At 42.8% G+C, this 23923-nt stretch overlaps 1 protein-coding gene across 12 annotated transcripts in view; it reads left to right on the forward strand.

Annotated features, from left to right (window-relative positions):
* The window catches only part of HERC3 (HECT and RLD domain containing E3 ubiquitin protein ligase 3), a 67006-nt gene that overhangs the window by 31014 nt on the left and 12069 nt on the right, over positions 1-23923 (forward strand). For 6 of the 12 annotated variants that reach the window (XR_013545780.1, XM_073001970.2, XM_073001971.2 and 3 more), the window contains exons 7-20: positions 812-903; positions 2865-2995; positions 4017-4177; positions 6110-6186; positions 6930-7054; positions 8853-8915; positions 11965-12076; positions 14556-14745; positions 15927-16090; positions 17326-17439; positions 18653-18676; positions 18763-18852; positions 22144-22314; positions 23755-23898. Coding sequence is in view for 8 of the 12 variants with exons in the window: in XM_073001970.2 (XP_072858071.2) it covers positions 812-903; positions 2865-2995; positions 4017-4177; positions 6110-6186; positions 6930-7054; positions 8853-8915; positions 11965-12076; positions 14556-14745; positions 15927-16090; positions 17326-17439; positions 18653-18676; positions 18763-18852; positions 22144-22314; positions 23755-23898 (1658 nt within the window). In the remaining 4 variants the exon portion in view is untranslated. Of the gene's footprint in view, positions 1-811; positions 904-2864; positions 2996-4016; positions 4178-6109; positions 6187-6929; positions 7055-8852; positions 8916-11964; positions 12077-14555; positions 14746-15926; positions 16091-17325; positions 17440-18652; positions 18853-22143; positions 22315-23754; positions 23899-23923 lie in introns of those variants that run through there. The other 6 variants (XM_073001966.2, XM_073001965.2, XM_073001967.2 and 3 more) reach the window with 6 other exon arrangements.

Genomic DNA, 23923 nt, shown 5'->3' on the forward strand with positions numbered 1-23923 from the left:
TGGTGGGCATCCGTGCGTGTGCGCATGTGGGGGGACATGCATGGGAGGCAGGCAGGCATCTGTCCATGTGTCTGGGGGACAGGTGTGCACGCGCGCATGTATGCATGCGCTCCTTCGACCTTCGAAGATCTTTCTCCGCAGCCCGGTCCTTCCGAAGCCATGGTCCAGTATCAGTCCATGGACCGGGGTTTGGGGACCCCTGATGTAGAGAGTACTCGGAAATGTTTTATTATTCCATTCTTCTGGCAGATCCTGGGTCTGTGCAGCTTGCCCAAAGCGACACAGGCTGGTTTTACTTGCAAGAAGACATAGTGAGGAATTGGAACTTCCAATCTCTGGCTGTACAACCGGATAACTAACCGACTGAGCTATTCAGCTAGGCCATAAGGACATTAGTCTGCAAGTTTTTCCTCCCTTTTGCTCCCAGCCTTGATGGGAGGGGAGATGCAAATGCATTATTTATTTTTATGAAGATTTATGCCATGTATTTTCAAGGTCTCTTGATAGAGTTAATTTGACCTTGGTTTCCAGTGTTAAATGGCTCCACTCTTAGGTTCCTTTCCCACCCTGTAGCCAATGTTTTCATTGCTTAGTTTTTGAAAGTGTTTTTGTAGCTGAGTCACTGATAGTTTATTTTGTTCATTCAGTTTTGTGGTAGGGAACGTTAGCAATTTAATCATCATTAACAGTGGCATAGATAGAGAGTGCAAGCTTAGTTGAAATGACAAACTCAGAACTGTCCTCCCAGTTCTTACATGTTTCACAGTGTGATAGAATAGATGATGCATTTATTTTCTATCCTCTTATCTAGATAGAGAGTCTCCATGCCATGTGAAGCTCTTAAGGACTCAAAAGGTTGTCTATATCAGCTGTGGAAGTGACCACACAGCCGTCCTGACAAAGGTAAAGAAAATCCCCCTTAAACTTTGATGGGAATGCAATTAGGGGAAACTCTCTTGTAGGTTTTGTGGACTCCTGCTCCACATCATTAATAAATGCATGCTGTCAAGTCGATTCTGACTTACGGTGATCCCTTGCAGGGTTTTCTAGCTACAGAATACTCAGAAGTGGTTTACCATTCCCTTCTTCTGGGGATGCCCTGGGACTGTTCAGTTTGCCCAAGGCCACACAGACTGGCTCTATGTGCAGGAGATACAGTGGGGGAAATCAAATTCCTAACCTTTGCCTCCACAGGTAGATAACTAAACCATTGAGCTAACTAGTCAGTTCACACTCCATGTAAAGGTAAAGGTTTCCCTTGACATTTTCAGTCCAGTCGTGTCCGACTCCCGTTTTTCAAGCTGTAGAGCCAGTGCTTGTCCGAAGACAGTTTCCGTTGTCACATGGCCAGCATAACTAGGGGACACCGTTTTACTTTCCTACCGAGGTGGTACCTATTTATCTACTCACATTTGCATGCCTTCAAACTGCTAGGTTGGCGAGGAGCTGGGACAAAGCGACGGGAGCTCACTCCATCGCGTGGATTCGATCTTACGACTGCTGGTCTTCTGACCCTGCAGCACAGGCTTCTGCAGTTTAGCCCACAGTGCCACCACACTCCATGTACCCCCCCCATTTATACTGCCTTTCATGGTGTGTTTTCTTGAAAATAATACCATTACATAAGGAACAAGGTTCATTTCCCTCACCACTGAGCAATTATGGGCTATCCCTTGGTTATAAACCATCTGGCTGCAGTCACTCATTATTTTTAATTTGGCAGTTACCTCCAAAATGTCATCTTTTTAATACCTTCTGCTTGACTTCTTTCTTTTGACCTCTTTGAAGGTCTTGGGTTGGGAGTCAGTGTGATGTTGTCTTACCTAAACTTAAAAACAAAGAATACCTCCTTGCCAGTAAAATAAATGAATGAATTAATTAATTGATGGGCACTGGTAGGCTTTGTCTTTGTTTCCTGTGTACAGTACTAGGGTTTTTTTTAAAACAAAAACGTGCAGCAAGAAGAACCATCTCACTTGAGATTACAAATACTTGTAGATGAAAATTCTGGCTTCCTCGCTGGGTGCTTTTAATAGCAAACGTAAGACCTGGCTCTTTAGGTAGGCTTTCCCTCCTGTCATCACTTGAATATTCTTCCCATCTTGAACTATGTTACTACTGTTGTTTTTTATTTTATTTTATTTTATTGTTTTTATTTTACCTATTATTGTTAGCCACCCAGAGTAGACTTTGGTCTAGATGGACAGGGTATAAATTAAATTAAATTAAATTAAATTGAATTGAATTGAATTGAATGAATGAATGAATGAATGAATGAATGAATGAATGAATGAATGAATGAATGAATGAATGAATGAATGAATGAATTTAGCAATTAGATAAAATTACCCAATATATTATTTAATGTCCCCAGGGAACTCTAGGAAGACTGCCATTTCCTGAAAAGTGTAAGGGCATGTACCTTCCTTACCTTTAGCACAGATATGATAAAACAAATACTAAAACTTCTTCTTGAAGTAATTTTAAAAGGACATCTTAGGAAACAAAAGTTCAAAGGAATACCAGTCTAAATTAGCTTTATGCCTCTTTGTGTGTATCCTCTGTATACAGTATTTACTCTGTATTCTGTGTTGCTTTGGACTTTCCTCACATGCCTGTTGTGGTGACCACATGTTTTGTAAACTTCTCAAATAGCCAGCCATCCAGATAAACACTTTCCTTGATAGAAACCTTGAATTATGCCTTTTTGGCATTTCTACAAGAAAAGGTCTCCACAGGGTCACTGAAACATTGGTTGCACCTTTGGTGCAGCTGAAGAAGCAGGCATCCTGCCCTTCCTGTTGCTCCAGCTTTTGGGAGGGCCTGCTCTTTTCCTAAGTGGAAATGTCTTCTTTCCTTGCCAGAGCGGAGGGGTGTTCACCTTCGGAGCAGGTTCCTGTGGTCAGCTTGGACATGATTCCTTGAATGATGAAGTCAACCCCAGAAGAGTTTTGGAGCTGATGGGCAGTGAGGTGTCCCAAATTGCTTGTGGTAGGTAAGTGACATTATGAGATCAGTGTGGAGTGCCACAGCTGTTTGGGTGATAGCAAAGCAAAAACTGGGGTATTAGAAACCATCAACTTGACCAGAGTCAATCATACCGTTGCACACTCTTTCATATATTTGTGTCTTTCCTGCATACAAATATGTTCTTAATTTGGGTGCTTATTCCAGTTTTGTGCCAAAGAGCTTCATCACGAGTACGTATTTTTCCATGTATAAGACACCCCATGTATAAAATGCCCCCCCTTCCTAAATCAAAATTTATTTCTTTGCAAGAAAGCGGAGGGGGGAAAAACTCTTGCTTTCCTCCTACATTTTTGTTGCAAAAAGCAGCTTTCTGCCTCCAGGTTTTGCAAAGAAAATGCAGGGGGGAAGCGATTTCTGCTTTCTCTCTCTATTTTCGTTGCAAAAAGCAGCTTCCTCCCTCCAGGTTTTGCAAAGAAAATGCAAGGGGAAAGCGATTTCTGCTTTCCCCCTACATTTTCGTTGCAAACATTTTGCAATGAAAATGTAGGGGGAAAGTAGGAATCACTTTCCCCCTCCATTTTCTTTGCAAAATGTGCAGGGGAAATAGGGATCAAAGTGCTTTGATCCCTGTTTCCCCCTCCACATTTTGCACCTCCTTACTTCCGAGTATAAAACGACCATCAATTTTTCCTTCAATTATTTTAGGGAAAAGTGTCGTTTTATACACAGAAAAATACGGTAGTTGTGACATTCAGCAAACCAGATCGTTATAATCTGATGAATTGGTCACAATTTCCAAGCATGTCTTTGAAGTCCCAAGTGTCTGTTTTCCCTGTCTTTGTCCAAGTATGTTAAAAAAACAAAACAAAACAAGAGACATCAGAAGGTTATATATAAAGTCAAGGGATATGGAAAATAGTTGGGCCCTATTCTGTTCCATTTTGTATTTCCTGTATTACAGTCTTTTTTAAAAAGCAGCTTTAAGGAGAAGGAAACAACTAAACTTCTAACCAATCTCATTAACATCCACGCTTTGCTATTTTCAGACAGCACACATTAGCCTTTGTGCCTTCTTCAGGAATTATCTATGCATTTGGCTGTGGAACCAGAGGCCAGCTGGGAACTGGGCTTACCTGCAATCTTAAATGTCCTTCCCCAGTCAAAGGTCCCTGGGCAGTTCATAAGGAAGATCTCTCTGGCAAAGCAGGTAAGTCTGTGAAGTGCTGACATTTTGGGATCGTGCATGGCACTGCTTGCAAAAGTAACTTTTTTGGACTACAAAACCTTGAATCCCTCAGCAATAACTTTGACCAGTTTCCCCACAATCTGTTGCCCAGGAAGCAAGTGACATTTGTGACTGATTATGCGGCGTTTAAGCCTGGATATTCTGCTCCAGCCTGGTGCTAATTCACACATTTATTTTTGAAGTAGTAAATTTCAAATAAAGCTGATATATCTCAGAGGGTTGGAGTGCCTGGAACTCCACTGTGCTTCCAGCAGAGATCATCCATGGCACTGCCATCTCTGTGTCTGTGGGCATGTTGTATCAGCGGCGCAGAGAATGGGCGAACCACTTTATGTTTAAAACCCCCTGGGAGAATCACCACAAACTGGAATTGATTAATTAATTTAAATTCCTTAATGCATTTGCCTCACTTCTATGTTAAGGATGTTAAAATTTTAAAGAATTTTAACAGTTGCCACACATAGCATCCCTCTTCTCTTTCCCTATTTCCTCTATGCAGTTTGTGCGTCTCCACTTCTATATGTAAAGCTGAAATACCATTAATAGTATCCTTCTTTTGATACTTCATATTAGAAGTTAAGAGTGCTGTGCCCATTATTTGTATACCTTATGTGGTGTCACTAGCTTATATGGGCTTTCAGTGACTAAACTGGATTTTATTACCACATTTTTCATTTCCATCCATGATAACTGTTAAAAAAAGATTTGCTTATCATGATATGAAATATGGGAACAGTATATGTGTCACCATGTGTGAAGTACTGAAATAATTGACTTCTGAAGCATTGAAGTAAGATGTGTTTAGGCAACTGCTGAGTTGTTGCTTTTCTCTCTCTGCTGACAGAACATACATTAAGAATTCGAAATAAATCCTTCAGAGTTGCTGTGGCTTTTGACTCTCAGATCTTATTGCAGTATATATTCCCCTTTTCTTCTCCACATGTCTGTGGCAGAATCTGTACATACAGGCAACGTGCCCAGTAGTTGGTGTTTGCACTAACTTTTGTTGCCAACCTTTTTGTGCAGATTTATGCACCCTTTAGGGACATGGCGGCGCTGTGGGTTAAACCGCAGAAGCCTCTGTGCTGCAAGGTCAGAAGACCTGCAGTCATAAGATCGAATCCACGCAACGGAGTGAGCTCCCGTCGCTTGGCCCAGCTCTTGCCAACCTAGCAGTTTGAAAGCATGTAAAACTGCGAGTAGATAAATGGTGGGAAGGTAACGGCGTTCTGTGTCTAGTCGCACTGGCCATGTGACCACGGAAACTGACTTCAGACAAAAGTTGGCTCTGTGGCTTGGAAACAGGGATGAGTACCGCGCCATAGAGTCAGACATGACTGCATTAAATGTCAAGGGGAACCTTTACCTTTACCTATGCACCCTTTGCATTTTTCAGCAGAAGGATTCAGGTTCCATCACTGGCTTTTCCAGAGAGCCTGGAGAGAGACAAGACAGAGCAGCCTTGAAGCTTTGCTGTTCTGCTGTCTCTCAGTACAGGCACTGCTGAATTAATTAAATGGAATGATGAGTTGACTTGGTAGGACACACCTTCCTGTGTTCGTACTTTGCACAGCTTCACACTGCTTCACAAGTGTGCTAAATATAAAGCAGTCTTCTGCCAGAATTGTCTGTCAGCTGAAGATGTGGAGAAACCCCATTATTTTTAAGGTTTGGGAGACGGTAGGCAGCAGAGAGAAAGAAGCGGTGGAAACTTACGTAAAAATAAATGAATACCTTGGACTCAGTTCTTTGTGCTGAAGCAGACAGGTATGAACCTGAAACTCTTGTTAAAACTGGGCGTGTATAATCCTTGTTATCAGAGGAGAAGAAAGCAGAATGTGAATGTCACTGATGGCCTAGCTATCATTAATCAGTATTTTTCTTTTCCATCAGATACCTGTAAATATTACATTGTTAAACATATGTTCTCTGGAGGAGACCAAACCTTTGTACTTTACTCTGAAGCAGAGGTAATGTAAAATGATGGTATTAATGAGGTGGGCTGTGGGCTTGAGACGAATTAATATCTCTGGATATGTTAGGGTGTTCTTTGACTGTTTTTCCCCTCTGTGTTGGTGAAATCCACAACTTGTCTTTAAACCCATGCATTTACTCTGGTACAATGTGAATCTGATCATTAGGATAAAATCTGGTCCTGTGTTCCCATAAACATAACATCACCTGGTTTGGGCATTCACTGCTGTTTATATCATTGTGGGCCTAAGAGAAGGGGTAGGATAGGAAAAAAGAGGCTTCGCATAATGTGAGGTGGGAAGGTAATGTCCAGACAGCGTCTAGAGAAGGTGATTCACAGAAATTATATACAGTATAATCTTTGTGGGCAGCTAGTATCCAGATGTTTTTCTGCCTCAACTTTTGTGAGCCGTAGCCAGATAGCCTGGAGTTGAGAGATGATAGGCGGTGTCGTTCAAAAACATTCAGAGGTACAGTTTCCCACACTTACTGTAGGCCGTCCGGTAGCATGAATGTTAAAAATAGCCTCAGGAGAGTATGAGGTGAGAGCAAGACATTTTGTGGGCAGTGGTGAGGGGAAACGAGGCACCATCTTCCTGTTTTATGTGCAGAAACTGGGTGGAGAGTTGAAGAGGGGGCCAGCCTGCCACTCCCACAATTTAAGAAAAATGGCAGCAAAACTTACAGCAGTCTTTCTCAGCCAACTTAGTGAAATTGTTTTTGTTTCCACGTCCTACAGAATCCCTTCCCAGCAGATGATTTCCGGACCCTAAGTCAAAGCGATTACACCTGTTCAATTAATGATGACACGATAGACATGTGGAGGCAAAAGCTGTTGGAAAAGAGTAATCCTAATTCAGTGAAGTATGCTCATTTTTGTTGTGGTTTAATGTGCTGTTCAGCCTTGGGATTCGGTTATGACATTCTTTTTTTAAAAAACATTTTATTAATTTTTCAATCTATCTACATTGTTCGTGCTTGTTAAACATCGTGTTACATGTTTTGCTTACAATTATTTGTTTTTAACCTCTCAGTGTCTTCCAAATTGTCCCCCCAAATTCCAACCATCTTTCAGACATTCAAACTATTCATATGCAGCTTTTAATATCTAATATGGCTACTATCATAATATTACTCTCATATTATATAAGATTCTCATGGTCTTCTAATAACGTTCTTATTGAAGGTGGTTCCAGATCCATGACCCAGCTTTATATCTAATTTAGTTTACTTAAGATAAAAAAAACACAAAAAGACAAAAGCCTACCATATTACCGCTTTACCTTGCTTAGGGCTCCCTTATTTCCATTTAATTCTCCTTTATAATATACAGAGTATACCCTTTTACAATTCCCGATGTTAAATATATGCATATTCTCAATATTAAGGGGCCCTTCCTTGTTTCTCCTTTTTTATCTTTCTATTTAATTCCCTCTCTGATCTCTCTCTTGTCATTTAGCATTCCTGTGTCTCTAAGCATTCTACCATCCTTCATATCTTCTGAAACCATTTTATACATCTGGTTTATGGGTTATGACATTCTCAGAGGCCCAAAGTGGGGAGAATTTCTTTAGAATTTTGTTTCCCCTTTGCTGCTTGGGTGTGTGTGTGTGTGTGGGGGTACTAGCTCTTCCAAGCTTCTGCTTCCAAAACAGCCCCTCATTTTGGAACTGGAGTCCAAAATACATGGAAAATTCATCTACTTCACATGGAGTTTTCGTTCTGCTCTCTAGAGGTCATAAGGAACCCTTGCCACTGGTGCTGACATCATCTTTGCAGTGGGTGACAGGAGAATCCAGTGGATCTGGTACTTCTGAAACATGGAACGATCGTCCCATGTAAAACCTTTCTCAGCCAATCTCCACATCACCAGCAGAACCAGAGCTGAGAAATGTTAAAATGCTCAGAATACCTCCAGTTAGAGCGATCAGTGACGGTTGCAATCTTAAAAGTAACATTTCCAGATTTCTCAATGTACATGTAAGAGAGGTTAGGTCCATGTGGTGCTGGCTCAAGGGGGCAAAGTGCTCATTTGAGAAAAGGAAAGCAAATACCAGCCCCAATCATGGATGCCTCCCCCCCCCGGCATCCATCACACTGGTGCAAAACTTTTGTCTTTTTCTGCCAGTTGCACAAGCAGGTTTTCACAGCTCCCTTGTGCATCATTTGTGACTTGCGTGACTGCAAGCTGGAGATCGCTGGAGCAACCATAAAGGACTCGGCCCATGGAGCAGTCATGCTGCACAACGGCAGTTCATCACGCTGTGTATTTGAACATGGGGTTTTAATTTGGCAAGGAGATTTTAAAGAAAATATTTTTTTTAAAAACCCTGAAATATTGGAAAGAAAGCACTGAGCTTATGGTGACAAATCTCCTTTTATTTAGCAGAACCCTCATTTGAACCATCCCTTGGAAAAGTTACTCATTTTGGAGTGCAGCTTACTGGGTTGCATCAGAGCTTGGAAAAGGGGATATTGGGGGTGGTGCGGTCCAAAAACCAATTTTCCTACATTCTGAGCGTAACATCAGATAGGTCAATATGCCAGTGGCTCAGCCCCTTAACAGGAAGGATGACTGAACACACTGGAAAAGCAAAAGAAAGTTGCTGTGTAAAAATATATACTATAGATTAATAATCATTATTTCTGTCCTGTCTCTAAGCAGTGAGGTTGTTCAGATCCTTTCCTCAGCTGCCTGCTGGAATGGAAGCTTTCTTGAAAAAAAGTAAGTGGCTTTTAACCTGCGCGGTAGAAGCTCTCAGATAGCCTTCACTCACATTAGTTATATTAGCACACTATAGAATTTCAAACCGTGACACTATAGTGATGAATTTTGATCAAGCAGATATTAAGTTACAGAACTCAGGCCACTGTTAGATTTTGATCAGGAAGGAGGACCAGTTGGATCTGTGATTTTCTTTATAAAGGAAGGTAGAGGCATGGGGAAAGGTTGGCCAGAGTCCACCTGGAATGAAAACTCCACACATCCTATTTCAAACAGGAGTGAAAATAATAGAAGAGGACAGTGACTGGCAAAAGGGCTTATATAAAGCCTTTGATGGTAGACGCTGGCATTAAGAACAGCCACCTTCCTGGCTGCACTGGCATCCTATTATAGCTGTTTTTATAAGCAGACCTAGCATGACATCAGCCTTCCAGCAACTACGAAGTATTGAGAAGCTCCATTGTCTTAGTTGTTCTGGCAATAAAATCTTTGCCATCCGATGCTGTGTGTAGCTTGGTGCCTGTGATTTTAAGCAGTCAAGTGGAAAGTAGAGTATATGAGTGAAATGGAACCTCTTGCCCCAAGTGAGAGCCTGCTGTTATTAGCCTAGTACAGTGGTGCCTCGCTTAACGAGGATAATCCGTTCCAGCAAAATCACTGTAGACCAAAATCCTCGTTAAGCGAAATAAAAAATCCCATTGAAACTCATTGAAAACCCGTTCAATGTGTTCCAATGGGCTGAAAAACTCACCATCCAGCGAAGATCCTCCATAGGGGTGGCCATTTTCGGTGCCTGTATAGTGAGGAATCCATCCAAAAACACAGCGGGGAGCCATTTTACACAGCGGGCGGCCATTTTGAAGCCGCCGATCAGCTGTTTTTAAAATGTAATGTGAAGAATTGGTTCCCGAAGCAGGGAACCGATCATCGCAAAGCGGATTTTGTCTATTAAAACATCGTTTTGCGATAGCAGAACAGTCATTGTATAGCGGTTTTGTCATTTAACGAGGCAATTGTTAAGCGAGGCACTACTGTAGTAAGCTAGGTAGAGTGTTTGTGTGTATGTCAGACAGACAGACAGAGAGAGCACCAGACCAATGAGGTTGGTATTTAGGACCAACATACTCATGAGAGTTCTCTTTTACCTGTGAGATCTTGCAGGCATCACTTAACGGGGGAGAGATACATGATGCCATCTCTCCAGGATATGGGAAGACCCAGTGATATGGCTTGATTAGTAATATTGCAGTTGTGCTCCAGCACATTAGGTTTCTGGATATTGCCTTGCATTAGTGAGAGATCATAACAAGGGCTCTGCTAAATGAGACCAGAGATTTGTCTCTTACTCTTTGGCACGCTCTTCCGATTGATATTCAGAGAGCTGTTGCGGCTGAATCTGGAGCCAGTGAATGGCTCGGAAGCAGTGCTGGGCAGTCTGTGTCCTGTAGGCTCCAAGTGGTCCCCAGGGCCCAAATGTTGCTCCATCTCACACTTACCAAATTTAAAACATGCAGGTTTCAAAATGTTGTGTTGCATGTTTGTACATTCTTGATTTTATCAGAATTCACTCTGGTGTAGCACACCACATAAATAAATATTTATATATTTATATATTTTGAAAAAATATATACATTCTTTGAAAGACAATTAGCTGGAAATGCCAATTGTGCACTTGGAGGGCTTTGCCATGTTTAGAGGGTCCATGGCCTCCCTGGGGCCTCCCATACTCCCTTGATGTTTTTTTGAATTGGCATCAAGTTTTTCTAGATACCTTCAAAGTTTTGTAGGAAGTTTGGGGTCAGGGTAATATGAGGACTGGGTGTCTGCAGCTGCAGGACCTCTGGAGATGATGTATTCTTGCTCTGAAGTGAGCTGTGTCTTGGTGTAGCCCCTGCAGGTAATGTGGGGTGGTCAGGGGCAATGGAAAGAGTGCCAGTCTCTGGTGCTTTGCTTATCTGGATATTGAGGATCCTGTGTGTCTAGAGGTGTTGTTGAATAGTTGCTCCCGGCAACTCTGACCAGCTCATAGGACTTGGTGCGGGGAGAGGGGAGGACAAATCTGGAAGGCTGAAAATTGCCTCCCTCTGATTTAGGGCATTTTTCCAGAAGTAATTGCCATGCGGAGATAAAATGTATGTTGTGTGAAGTCTGTTCCTGACTTCATCAGACATGTGATTGTGGGGAAATAGTTTTCCTTGCATTGCATTTTGCACATGGTTGAATGCATTCTTTTCCGCTCTGTCCCTTGCAATTCCGCTCTTCTCCTGCTGCCTGAGACAGCCTGCTCCCTCTGTGTAAAGGTAGAACAGGGGCTTTTCCGGGCCTTTCGGTGCTGCTGCTTCTACCAAGTAATATTCAGCGAGAAACTGCTTCTAAACCAGGAGGGTCGTTTTGTTTGGGATTACCGGTCACAACTTGGAAAAATTGCGTTTCTGGATTAAAATATCCCAACCGGTTGGGAGATTCTGGGGAGTCGCCATCCAGCTTTTCCACGCTCTGCCACAAATACCCACTGATAGACCTAGCGAGCCAGTCTGAAACTCAAGGGAGGAAAGAGTCCAGAGTTCCTCAGGGTGCTGAGAGTTTAAGGTTGTTTGGTTGACCTCTGGCTTCTGGTCAGGGATTCCTGCTCCATCTGGCAGAGTTTGGCTTCTACACATCCATTTCATCCTGCCCTGCAATTTATCTAGTCAATTCTCATCATTCATATGGCTTCTGACTGAGGCTGCTTATAGGTTAAGGTGCTCAGGAAATCGTCTAGATTGCTATTTGATAGTAAGCCGTTGTGCCAGGAGCTGGGAGATCAAAGTTCAAACCTTCACATAGTCTTGCTGGGTAACCTGAGACCAGTTGCTTTTGCTCAGTAGTCCCTACCTTGCAAGATTACGGGGAAGGTCAAAACAGGAGGAGGAGGGTGTAGTCTGCCTTGATGACCTGTTTGGAGGAAAGGGGATAGAAATGTAACAAAGTAAAATACTTTAAATGCATTGCACTGCTGGCATCTCTCATAATAGTAATAATAATACTCTATGTATGTTTGTTTGTTTAGAATAGATGAACATTTTAAAACTAGTCCCAAAATCCCAGGGATTGACTTGAATTCCACTAGAGTGATGTTTGATAAGCTAATGACATCTCAACATTCCATCTTGCTTGACCAGGTATGAATTGCAGGATCTTAATGCTGAATTAAAGTATTGCTTTCTGCTGCACTGTGATAAGCTGGGGAGGATGAAATTTGTAACCACACACCTATGGAGGGCATCCTGTTTCAGAAAGCTGTAGTAAAACCTGGAAGCTGTAGTCTGTTCGTTACTGTGAATGCAGCTGTCGTGGTGGTCAGTGTTGGCAAAAGATGGTACAGCCTCTCTCTCTGTTTACGTATAAAGGCAAAACAGTGTTTCATCTCCAACATTTGTCTCAAGTCTGGCTGCTGTGTTTCTTGATGGGGGCCAGTGTTTAAAGTTGGAAGGTTTAGAAGCCGCATTGCTCTTGGTTTGGAGTGAAAGGATGTATCCACTTGTGGCTCTTACAAAGCCGCTTCTTGTCCCCGGTCGGATCAAGTGCTGAGAATGGAACCAGCAGGAAGTCTGTGACATGATGGCAAACATGTACAGTCTGAGTGAGCTTCATAATAAGCTGTCCTGGGCTTGGAGGCCTTTTTCTGAGCAAGCTCAAAAAGACCATGTGTCTTCCTAGAGCTTTTCTGGGGTTTCCTGTTCTGTGAAATCTCCAATGCAGTTGTTTGGAAGCAAGGATAAGAGAGGCATGTAGACCTTCCTCCTACCCATGCTTTGATAGTTATCATGGCTCAGAACATGTGACTGAGTATGTGTGTGAACTTTACTCTCCACTTCCATCAAAGCAACACATAGAGATGGCTTTCAGTCTGCTCACTATGTTGATGGACACACTGGTCTGTGTCAGTGGATCCCAAGAGGAAGCTGAAGTCGATGATGTTATTAATAAAACATGTTGATGCCTCATTACAACAATGAAGTACAGAGCCCCTGTAGAGCCTGTGCTATAATAAAGTATCAAATGCAAGAAGAATTGCTGTTTTCATATCACTGGTGAGCTTTTCTTAATCATTGAGGTACTGTGTCATAATGTTACAAAATAATAATATGTCCACATTGAACTAAACCCAGTTGAGTGGGTCTAGTCTAGCTGGCCTTCAATTGAGCTAAACCCAACTGGCCTTCCAGTTAAAGTAGACCTACTGAAAATGTGGAACTTGTTAAGTGCTTGAATACTTTGTGAACGTCTGTCTGATTCCACAGGTCTGCTGTATTCTTCTCTTTGGTTCCTCTGACTTAGTCACTGGGTTAAATCCAATGTTACTCCCAAATAAAGTAGACCGCTTGAAATGTATTGGACTCAGTTGCAAGTAGTATTTGCCCCACTGATTTTAGAGAGTCCACAGTAGTTGGGACTAACTGTGGATTAAACTTGAAACTTTGAGGATCCTGCTCCTTTGTGGCTGCAAGCTACACGCAGGGTTTCCATGATGCATGGAAGTGGAATCAAAGCATTTTGGCCAGAAGAGAGAGAGAGGAGAGATGCTAGTAGGGCTAGCCAGAATTTGGGGGCTTCAGAATTTCCTCAGCAGTTAGCAGGATGCCATGTTTCTCTTGACGGGTTAGACTGAATGGCTCCCACCACTGTGTATTCACGTGTGATTCTCAGGAGCAGCAGCTGCAGTGATATAGAGGCAGATGGCAGAACTTCCACTGAACAAGTAGGGTTCTCAAGCCATCAGGGAGGAGCAGGCATACTATGAGGTATAATAAAAACCTCTGGGTGATTGAGTGTTTTTCCCCCAGAGGGAATTATTGCGCAATATCAGACGTCATGGATGTGGATGGCATCTGTCACATGACTGTTTCAGCTTCCTTGGGACTTGTGAAATTATTCCAACCCCAGCTGGGCTGAAATAGTTCTGTGAGCAGTTCATCTGTGTGGGTTGACTGTAGCTCTAGAATTGAGTTGAAGTGAGCTACAAGAGCACAGAGCGATGGTCTGTGTCTCGTTCGTTTTGAACAAAAACAAAGCAAAACCCAAAGAATTGTGGAGCCGTTAAGAATAATATATTTATTTCAGTGTGAGCTTTTGTGGGTTACAAGCTACTTCTTGAGACAGATGTATAGTAGGACCCCCGTATCCACACAGGATTGATTCCAGGCACCCCCATGGATGCTGAAAAATGCAGATCATATAGAATGCTATGCATAGCATGGCCTTTGGCTCTGCTTAGTGGCCAGTTCTGGTCATTTCATCTTTAGAAATATATATTTCTAGGATTTTTCTTTTAATATTTTCAGACCATGGGTAAGTGAGTCAGTAGATCCTGATCCTGTAGATACAGGGTTCCTACTGTATTACAATATGTAGGCTGCACTAAGTACAGTGGACATGGGATGGGGTTTGGGACAAAAAGGGAATAGGAAACCGAAAAAATAACAGCTGCATATTAACACCTGGTAATGAGAGTCCAAGGTGACAGTTGCTTTATTAATGTAGGTAATGAACATTCTTGTTGTTGATAACATTTACATGCTGGCAACAGGTTGGTACAAATGGCAAGATTGGCCAGGATGCTTTATTCTTCTTCTTAATGGTTCTTTCTCCTTTCCCCAGATCTTGAAGAGTTTTGAAAGCTTTCTGATCCCCCAGCTGCCCAGTTCCCCACCAGATGTCGAAGCCATGAGAATCTATCTGATTCTCCCAGAATTTCCACCATTTCAAGATTCAAAGTACTACGTCACCTTAACGCTTCCATTGGCAATGGCCATCCTGCGCTTAGAAAGAAATCCCAGCAAAGTCTTAGGTTTCTGATCTCTTTTCTGGATGTTTTGTTATCCTGCGTTGTTTAGGGACAGAAATGATTCAGAACATGTATTTATGTGTCAGTGGCTTATATGTACAGTGGGGTCTCTACTTAAGAACTTAATCCATATTGGAAGGTGGTTCTCAAGTTGAAAATTTCTTATGTTGAATCTGCATTTCCCATAGGAATGCATTGAAAACCATTTAATCCGTATCTGCTCTTTTCCGTCCATAGAAACTACAGTGGAACCTCTACTTAAGAACTTAATCCGTTTTGGAATGGTGTTCTTAAGTTGAAACGTTCTTAAGTTGAAGCAAAATTTCCCATAGGAATGGACTGAAAACCAATTAATCCGTTCTGGCTGTTTTTTTGTTATGTAGAGGTGTGTTCGTACATTGAAGCATTAGTTCCCATAGGAACTAATGCAAAGCTGGTTAATACGTACTCTACCACTAGGGGGAGAATTTTTTTTTTTAACCTAAGATGACCTAAGGTTAAAAAAAGAGCAGGAAAGGTTTTTTTTTCCTGTTCTTATCTTGGATTTCTGTTCTCAAGTAGAAGCAAAATTTAGCAAATGGAGCTGTTCTTAAATTGGATTGTTCTTAAGTAGAGACGTTCTTAAGTAGAGACCCCACTGTATATGTTATCGTAGGTGGTGTAGAAGGATGATGGGAGCTGCAATCCAACAACATTTGGAGAGTGACACATGTCCTATTCCTATGTTAACATGACCCCTTGGGAACCACTGGAACTTTGCAAATCCAGACTTCTCTAATCCATGATGTCTGTTGTAGTGTTGCCCTGTTTCCTTGTCTGAAACATTTGCAGGCCCAATTCATCTGCATACTTTGCTGGGCTGAGTTGCTACTTGAAGCTTAAATTTGGGTTTGCAGATCTATGCAGAAACTGGATGCTTGGAAGTAGCCAATATTTTCCGTATCAAACCTCTGGAATGCATCTGTGTCTAACACTGCAATACAACCTTCCCTTCATTGGAAATAAAACCCCACTCATCATTGAAAAATACTTCCAAGTAAATATGCCTACAGTTGGGCTGCGTTTTTAGTGGTAAAGTTTTTACTTTCCAAGTAGAAGGTGGGAGTCGTGTTTGTTTTTAAGTATAGCGTTTCCTTCCCAGGAGCCTAATAATACTGAAACGAATAATACGTTTTGCTTTTTAGATAACTGGTGGTCTCAAGTATGCCCAGGATACTTCTTGAGGCTGGTGGATCTCTATAAAGGCGCAGTAGTTTACCTCTTGAATGGAAGAAAAACATTATTGATCCCTGTCTTGTACAGTAGCTATATCACTGCTGCACTCAAACTTCTGGAGAAACTCCATAAAGTAAGGGAACAATTCTCTGTATGCATGCATGTGAGTGTGTGTTACCATGTATAGATGTTCGGAATATGTCTGCAGTGGAAGATTGTGGTTTTGTTAGCCTGCTCCTTGTGTGTGCCTACCCCTAATTCTCCCCATATCTGCCATTTGTGTGTTGAGTTTTATGTTTGTCCTTGAGCCTATCTGTAGGAACCGCACTATTAGTAGACAGTACTTGAGTTCTTCAGTGTTTTCTTCAGTTCAGATTTTTGTACGTTTACCTTTGTGCAAGTAGGTCTTTATACAATTAAGAAATCTCTGCGTCCTGTTTTACACACATGTTCCAATGTGTGGCATAGAGTTCTCTGTTGTAACTTTTATTTATTTAAAACATTTATACTCTGCTTTTTTCCTCAAGAAGACGTGGCTTACAGTGTTAAAACAAACAATGTTAAAAGTTGATAAACAATACATTATTACAATATTTTAGGGGGGGAAACAGAATGTTAGAACTAGTAGATAAAAATGGTTCTCAAACACATTAAAGCCTGAGAAAAACACAAGAGCCTGTCACTGAGAGAGAGCTTGCCTAAGGAGAAAGATTGGTGCCTACTTGTGGAAAGAGGGGGCCAATCTGACCTCTTGTGGGAAGGAGTTCCAGAGTCTAGGAGCAGCAACAGAGAAGGCCCTGTCTCGTGTCCTCGCCAGATGCACCAGTGAGGTTAGTGGGAGTGAGAAAAAGCTTCCCCTGATTATTTTGAAACCTGAACAGGTTCATAAAGGAAAATGCAGTCTTTGGGACAGCTTGGATTCAAGTCATTTAAGTCTTTATAGGTGAAAAACAGCATTTTGAATTGTGTGTGGAAGTGGACTGGCAGCTACTGGGCTTGGACTTGAGCGGAAGGTTAGACTCGATGGTCTTATAGGACACTTCCAACTCTGTGATTCCGTGATAATTTTACAACAGAGAGTTTTGTGGCTTTTGTAACCAGCTCCAGTTAGCAATCTGGCTGCAGTATTTTGGACCCCCTGAAGGTTCCAAACTCCTTTCAAATGGAGCCCCATGTAGGGTGCATTATAGTAATCCAAAGGGGGTCTCTGTTCTCAGTTCATTCATTTCAAATTACCTGTGTTTGTTAGCTTTGTCTTTACTGAGTCCTACTTCTAACCGTCTTGTTCTTTGTTTTTTATACTGATCTGTATCGAGAAACACTTTGTGGCCTTGTTTCCCGTTTTTATGTTTTACTTTTTGAAACTAGGTTAACCAGAAAGTTAAGCATGTAGAATATGACAAGTTTTACATCCCAGAAATTTCCAGCCTGGTAGATATTCAGGAAGACTACCTGATGTGGTTCTTACATCAAGCTGGAATGGTAAGTTTCTTTGTCTCCCGTGGAGATGGGTGGAGGGAAAGAGATCCCGGGGTGTGTCAAACCTGAACATCCTCCAAAGGTAAAACCCTACAGATGAACTTTTAATGCAAGTTATTAGCATGTGTATTTAAGATGGTGACAGGTTTTGGATGCTTGGAACATGTAGAATGTTGGGCCGTGACAGGTTTTTGTATATAAATAGGAACACAGAGATATAACAGAAGGGAAGTGGCAAATAATAGAAGGTAAAAAGGGTAGGAATTTGTTTCAGGACTGAAATGGATGTGGAATTTTATCTTGGTTTCGAAACCTGTTTGCCCATAAGGTCTAGAAACATTTAAAATTAAGTTTCTGAAAAATATTGGGTTTAGGTATTGTTATACATAATAGGCAGGATCCAGAGAGAGCTGGAAGGTTAGTTGTGTGCCCTGTGGACTTCCTGGACAACGATCTCCTCTCGCTTTCATCCTCCAGTGTTGCATCGCAAGCCATCTTTTAGAAATTCAGCAGGAAAAGTTAGCAGGCAGCAAAGAAAAGAGGGTCCTTTGGGGAGGGACCGCTCCTGGGCTGGTGAGAGGGGGGCTCAATAGGAGGCTATATAGGTATCTGGTGGAAGGGAACTGTCAGCCATAGGAAGAAGTGAAATTATGGGGGAATTCCCTATCATAATTGGGAGTGCATTTAGGAAATTGAGGTTTAAAGCCATTTGTCAGTGGGCCCTGCTGATGAAGTAAGGATTGCTCTCTTCTCCTGCCTCCTCCGTGCGCTCGCCCATTCCCCAGGAGATGCACACTTCCCTGCCCTGCCTCCTTCAGTGAGCGGAGGAGGTGGAGTTGGGAAGTGTGGGCTGCAGTGGCTGAATGAGCAGTGGCACTGAGGACGCAGGGAGGGAAGCGCGCAATGCCTGGATAATGGGTGAGCACCCAGAGGAGTTGAGAGAAGAGATTGTATGGCCTCCGTGGAATGCCTGTCTGGGTGTGGCTTCAAGCTGGGCCAAATCGCTGAATGGCGATTCATGCTTATCTTAAGTTGTGAGGGTAAGAGGAACAGATGTTGTCCTTCAGTTTGGTCTACTTAACAGGGCTGTTGTGAGGATAAGGAGCCTGAACATAATGTATTGACCCTTGAACTCTTTGGAGGACTTGTAAGATCACAATGTTTAGCTGACATCCTATTTTTTTATCTTTTTCTTCTTCTCCCTCCCCCTGCCCAGAAGGTAAGATCGTCTATCATGCAGGTAAAAAGTCCATTTAGTTTTGCCCAAGACATTTGCAGCCGAGGTCTGGGCTGCTACCCTTAAATTGACCGGTTCCTCCTTTCCAGGATGCTGTGACCCTGTGCTCATATCCGTTCATCTTTGATGCTCAAGCCAAGACCAAGATGCTGCAGACAGATGCTGAACTGCAGATGCAGGTACAGTATTTCCCTTTTTTTCTTTCTGGTCTGCCTGCCTGTCCATCCCTTGCTTCTCTTGCTTTCCAGGTGCTCACCATTGTCCCTCCATTCATAGCCCCATGACATTTGCTCACCTGGGTGTAAATGTACAGTCCAGTCATTGTAAAGAAAAAAAATCTGTGTCAGAGTGGACCTGTTCTTGTGGTCCAGAAGGAAAATTTTGTCCCCTAGGGGTCCTCTGTGGGTCACACTGTCTTTAAAAATGCATTTTAAATTTTAGTCTAATTCTTCAGAGGTCTTTTTTATGAAATAAAAGCCCTACCCTGCACTAAAGCAGGGACCTACCCCCTGCTCTGTAACAGAATTGTCACCCATTGAGCAACCATTCAATATTTTCAGATGGCTTCCCCCCCCCCCCCCGGCTAGAGGATGCCCAAACTTGTGAAAACTGGCCTTGTGGTGATACAGTGGTGCCTCGCATAACGAGCGCCCCGTAGAGCGATTAAATCGCTTAACGAGGGGCTCTGGGCCATCGCTGGAGCATTCGCTCAGCGATGGCCCCTATGGAGGTTTTTCGCATTGCGATATTCGCTAAGCGATTCGCTTAGCGAATATCGCATAACGAAGCGGGGGAGAACAGCTGCTCGGTGGTTCCAAAATGGCCGCCGGAAGGTCCCCGCTGCATTTTCGCGCCCTGCCCTCACTTACCGAGGGCGCGAAAATGGCGGCGCTCTGGAAGAACTTCACACAACGGTGAGTTTTCAAGCCATAGGAACGCATTGAACAAAGTTCAATGCGTTTCTATGGCTTTTTTATTTCCGCACAGCGATGTTTCCCATAGCGAGGGTTAATCCGGAACGGATTAACCTTGCTATGCGAGGCACCACTGTATATGATTTCCACCCCTGCTCTCAATAACAGTTTACTGCTAAAATACATATTGGCCAGAATGGCATGGCTTAGCATATGACCAGACAGAGAAGAGTGACTTATTAATTAACAGCACTTAATCGCTGTGGACTGTGCCATTGCACTTACGCTGGTGCAACTAGCCAATAGGATTCTTGCCATAATTTATAAGATACATATTTTTGAAATTAAAAAATGTCCTGTGCAGTAATTCATTTTTCTGCAACATATGCCTACTTTTGTAATGGGTCACCATGATAACAGGCATCATCTTGCCTCATTCATCACTAAGAAGAAATGTAGTTACTTGCTGTCTTTGCTAAAAAAGCGTGCATAAGGTTTCTTGTTGAGTACTTTTCAGCTGTAACTGACCTGCAACAGAGAAATCAGCCTTAACCCCATCAGTCCCTTTATTCATTGAGTCCAATATTGTATCCTGTGACTGGCAGCAACTCTTCTGGATCTCAGGCAGCATCATTTCTGTCATCACCTACCTCACCCTTTTTCATAGGATCATAGAATTGTGGTGCTGGATAGATCCGCAAGGATTGCCAAGGCTGGCCCACTAGCAGTGCAGAAAATCTACAGTTAAAGCATCCTTAACTGGTGGCCACCCAACCTTTGCTTAAAAACCTGCAGTGATGGAGAGTCAACACATACCCTGGCAATCAATTTCATTGTGAAAAGGCTCTCACAATTAGTTCTTCCTAATGTTTAGTCCAAATCCCCTTTCTTGTAGCTTGAAGTCTCTCTTTAGCTGGAAGTGCAAGGGATTGAATAAGGGGCCTTCTGCACACAAAGCATGTCTTCTTGGGTGGGGGATTTTGGGAACTGTGTTTCCGAAAAGTAATATTTCCAAGTTCCAGTTGAGGTGATATAGGTATACTTCTTTATGTCTTTGGAAAATGTTCTTTAGCAATAAAGTGCTATTTTATTTACTCAGATACAATTCAACCTGGATGTTGTGCATAAGCTCAGTAGCTGGGAGTACTTAACATTTCACTTTTTTTCACCAAAGCTGGAACAGGTGGAAGACGAGTTCTGAAATTATCTGTAATGCTGGCTGGGGAAAGTAGTATTTAACCCTAAACGTTACCTCTTGCTGGTTTTGTCAGCTAAATCTCTCCAGCCCAGCTCTGCCAACATTGCTATTTCCATTTTTGTCCATCAGTTTATTAGGCTAGGATGATTTGTATCAGCAAACCCACTGATGCTTCTGTTCCAGCCACATTTCGAGCACCCATCCCTCGATTTCCAACAGCTTTTGCAATTAAAAAAGAGATCTAGTCAGAGATAGCATATAAGTTAGGTCTCGTTCATGGGATGACGGGCTCAACATGGATGACCTTTCCTTTGCAAATTACTATATTTGTGCACCTTTGAATGCTCCTAGCGAGAAGGTGAAGGGCAGTATTTTTCAGAGAGCCAAACTTTGAGCCACTCTGAAAGGCTCAAGCTTTCCAGTAGATGGCGATAATAGGCTACCAAGCTTCAGAAGGATCTGTGGTTCTATTTCAGGTAGCATTTTCTTCTAAGGGAAAGTCTGTTTGGAAGGCTGCAACATGGAAAATAGCCTAGCAAACTGAGAAACAAGTGTAGAGGTTGCGCAGTGACTAGACTACTAGGATGCTGGACTCCTGCTGCAGGCTCTTGACGTCATATTTCTTCTGCCAAATCCCAAAGTTTGAAGAAGTTATTTTCCAAAGTTGAAGAAAACTATAGTACGAAAGCACTGCATAGTCCACAAAGATTTGGATGCCTCCCCAAGTCATCCCTGTATAGCAGTGGTCCCTAACCTTTTCCCAACCATGGACCGGTTGAGGGGGGTGGCGCGCCCACAGCGGGGTGGAGCTTGTGCGCATGCTGCACTTGGGGGATGCTCATGCGCATGCGCACAGTGCACTCATGGGGTGGAACACGCTTGTGGGCATGCGCATATTGTGCTCGTGAATGGGCTGCCTGCTGGAGGAGGAGGGGCTGGGAAGTGCTGAACTGAAGCATTTGTCCCAGCTGAAGGACAAATTAGCACAAACTGCCAGATTGACAATCTGTGCCCATCTCCGCTAGACAGCATATCTATTGTGAGTGGTCATGAGGAGTGATCAATTGTTGATAACTGATATACAGGCCGATAGATAAATAATGCCGCTGAATCTCAGCAGTACTTTGAAAATTGTATCACTGTTATTTATTAAATAGCCATAGACAGATACTTTCCCTTCTTCCTGTTCTAACATACCCATCATTTTAGTTTCCTTCATTTGATTAGGTAGTAACCTCTCAAAGAATCTTTGCGTAGGCATCCATAGCCAGTTGTTTTCTCTCAAGGAGAAATGATGTGGGCAAGAGGAAAGGAAGGAAGAAAATCCATCTTCTGTTGCTTTTTGTGTGTGTTTACAGGTAGCCATCAGTGGAGCCAATTTACAGAATGTTTTTATGCTTCTTACCTTGGAGCCCCTCTTGGCCCGAAGTCCTTTCCTCGTCCTTCATGTCCGTCGGAGCAACTTGGTTGGCGATGCCCTGAGAGAATTGAGTATCCATTCCGATATTGACTTGAAAAAACCCCTGAAGGTAAAGCCCTCTTGGTTCCTTGCTCACATGAGTTTCATAAGAGTGGGTTTCTTCCCAGTGAAGTTTTAAATCTATACTTGGGCTGTAGTGCTTCAAGTGGACTTTCAGACAGCTGAATGTTTGTTCACATAGTATAATCCTCTCAAGATAAAGGCAAAAGAAAATCTGTATAGGTCTGTCCAGCCCTTGAGGTCATGTATTCTTGCCCTCCTTGGTGCCTTTAAGATATATGAGACTACCCTTCCCATCTGCCCCAACCAGCATGACCAGTGGTCAGGGATGATGCAAGTTGTAATCCAAGGATATTTTAAGAACTTCATATTGCAGAAGGCTGATTAACTCATTCTGCTGAGGCTCTTCGACAGATCTCTCTGTGCAAAATGTACTGAGGCTTTTTGGCCATTTTCTTGAGCCCTGTTCAACACTGAAAAGCTACATTAGAAGCTGGGTGGTTTAGAAAAAAATGGTGAATAAGGGTGCAGCCGGCTCAAGGCATTTTGCTGAACAGCAAACAGTGCCTCCAGCCATAGGAGAGAAGGGTTGCTTTGGCATTTGAAGCGTAAAATCCAACGAGCACCTCTTTCTACAAATACAATAAAAATGAAACTATTTGCTGTCCATTCTTGACACCCCAAGTTGACTGACATAGTGGCCGCTCCCCTGAATAATTAAAGAAGTGGTAGAAATGATGAGGTTAGGCACAGTGTAAAGAAAGTGAATAAGAACACATTTCTTTCTCTCTCTTAATAACAGAACCCAAGGTCATTCCCCCTTGTTGAATAGTGAGAGATTCAGCATAGATTTAAATTTTTTTTCTTCACACAGCATACTGAAAACTGTGAGGTTTGTTACTACAAACTATAGTAATGGCTACCAACTTGAATTCCTTTAACAAGAGACGAGGCAAATTTGTACAGCATGGCTATCGGTCATGACAGATACGAATTTCTTCCAGTGTCAGAGGAAGCCCGCTAGGTAGCCAAGGGAGTTGGGGGTCTGGCTGCATAGCTAGAAGTTGGGACTTTTATTCCCCAGCATACCTTGCAGGAGAAGAGCCAGCCTATGCGGCCTTGGGCAAGGTGCACTGTCCCAGGGTATCCCCCTCCCAGAAGGATGGAATAGTAAATCATTTCGGGGTACTCTGTACCTTGAAAACCCAGGAAGGGTTTGCCGTAAGTCAGAATCAACCTGACAGCCTGTAATTAGTAGTCTCTGTTTGATGAGAGACAATCTGCCTGTAAAGAATGGTTTCTGAGTTGGATGGAATGGGCACGAGGAAGGAAGGTGTTCCTCCATCACTGTTCTTCAGGAAGTTGTCCATATGGAGCTAATTGGGCCCTTTGGGAACCAATTAGTGGACTGGGTAGGCTGTTGGTGTGGTCCAGCTCAGCTTTTCTTCCATCCTTATGAAGACAGCACCGTTTTCATGCATTGTGACAGGTGATTTTCGACGGGGAGGAAGCGGTTGATGCTGGTGGGGTCACGAAGGAATTCTTCCTCCTCCTGCTGAAAGAGCTCCTGAATCCCATCTACGGAATGTTCACCTGCTATCCGGAATCGAACCTGCTGTGGTTTTCAGATACTGTGAGTGTGGATTTGGTTTATGTGT

The sequence above is a fragment of the Pogona vitticeps genome, chromosome 5 (genome assembly GCF_051106095.1).
Source record: "Pogona vitticeps strain Pit_001003342236 chromosome 5, PviZW2.1, whole genome shotgun sequence".
NCBI classification, from domain to species: Eukaryota; Metazoa; Chordata; class Lepidosauria; order Squamata; family Agamidae; genus Pogona; species Pogona vitticeps.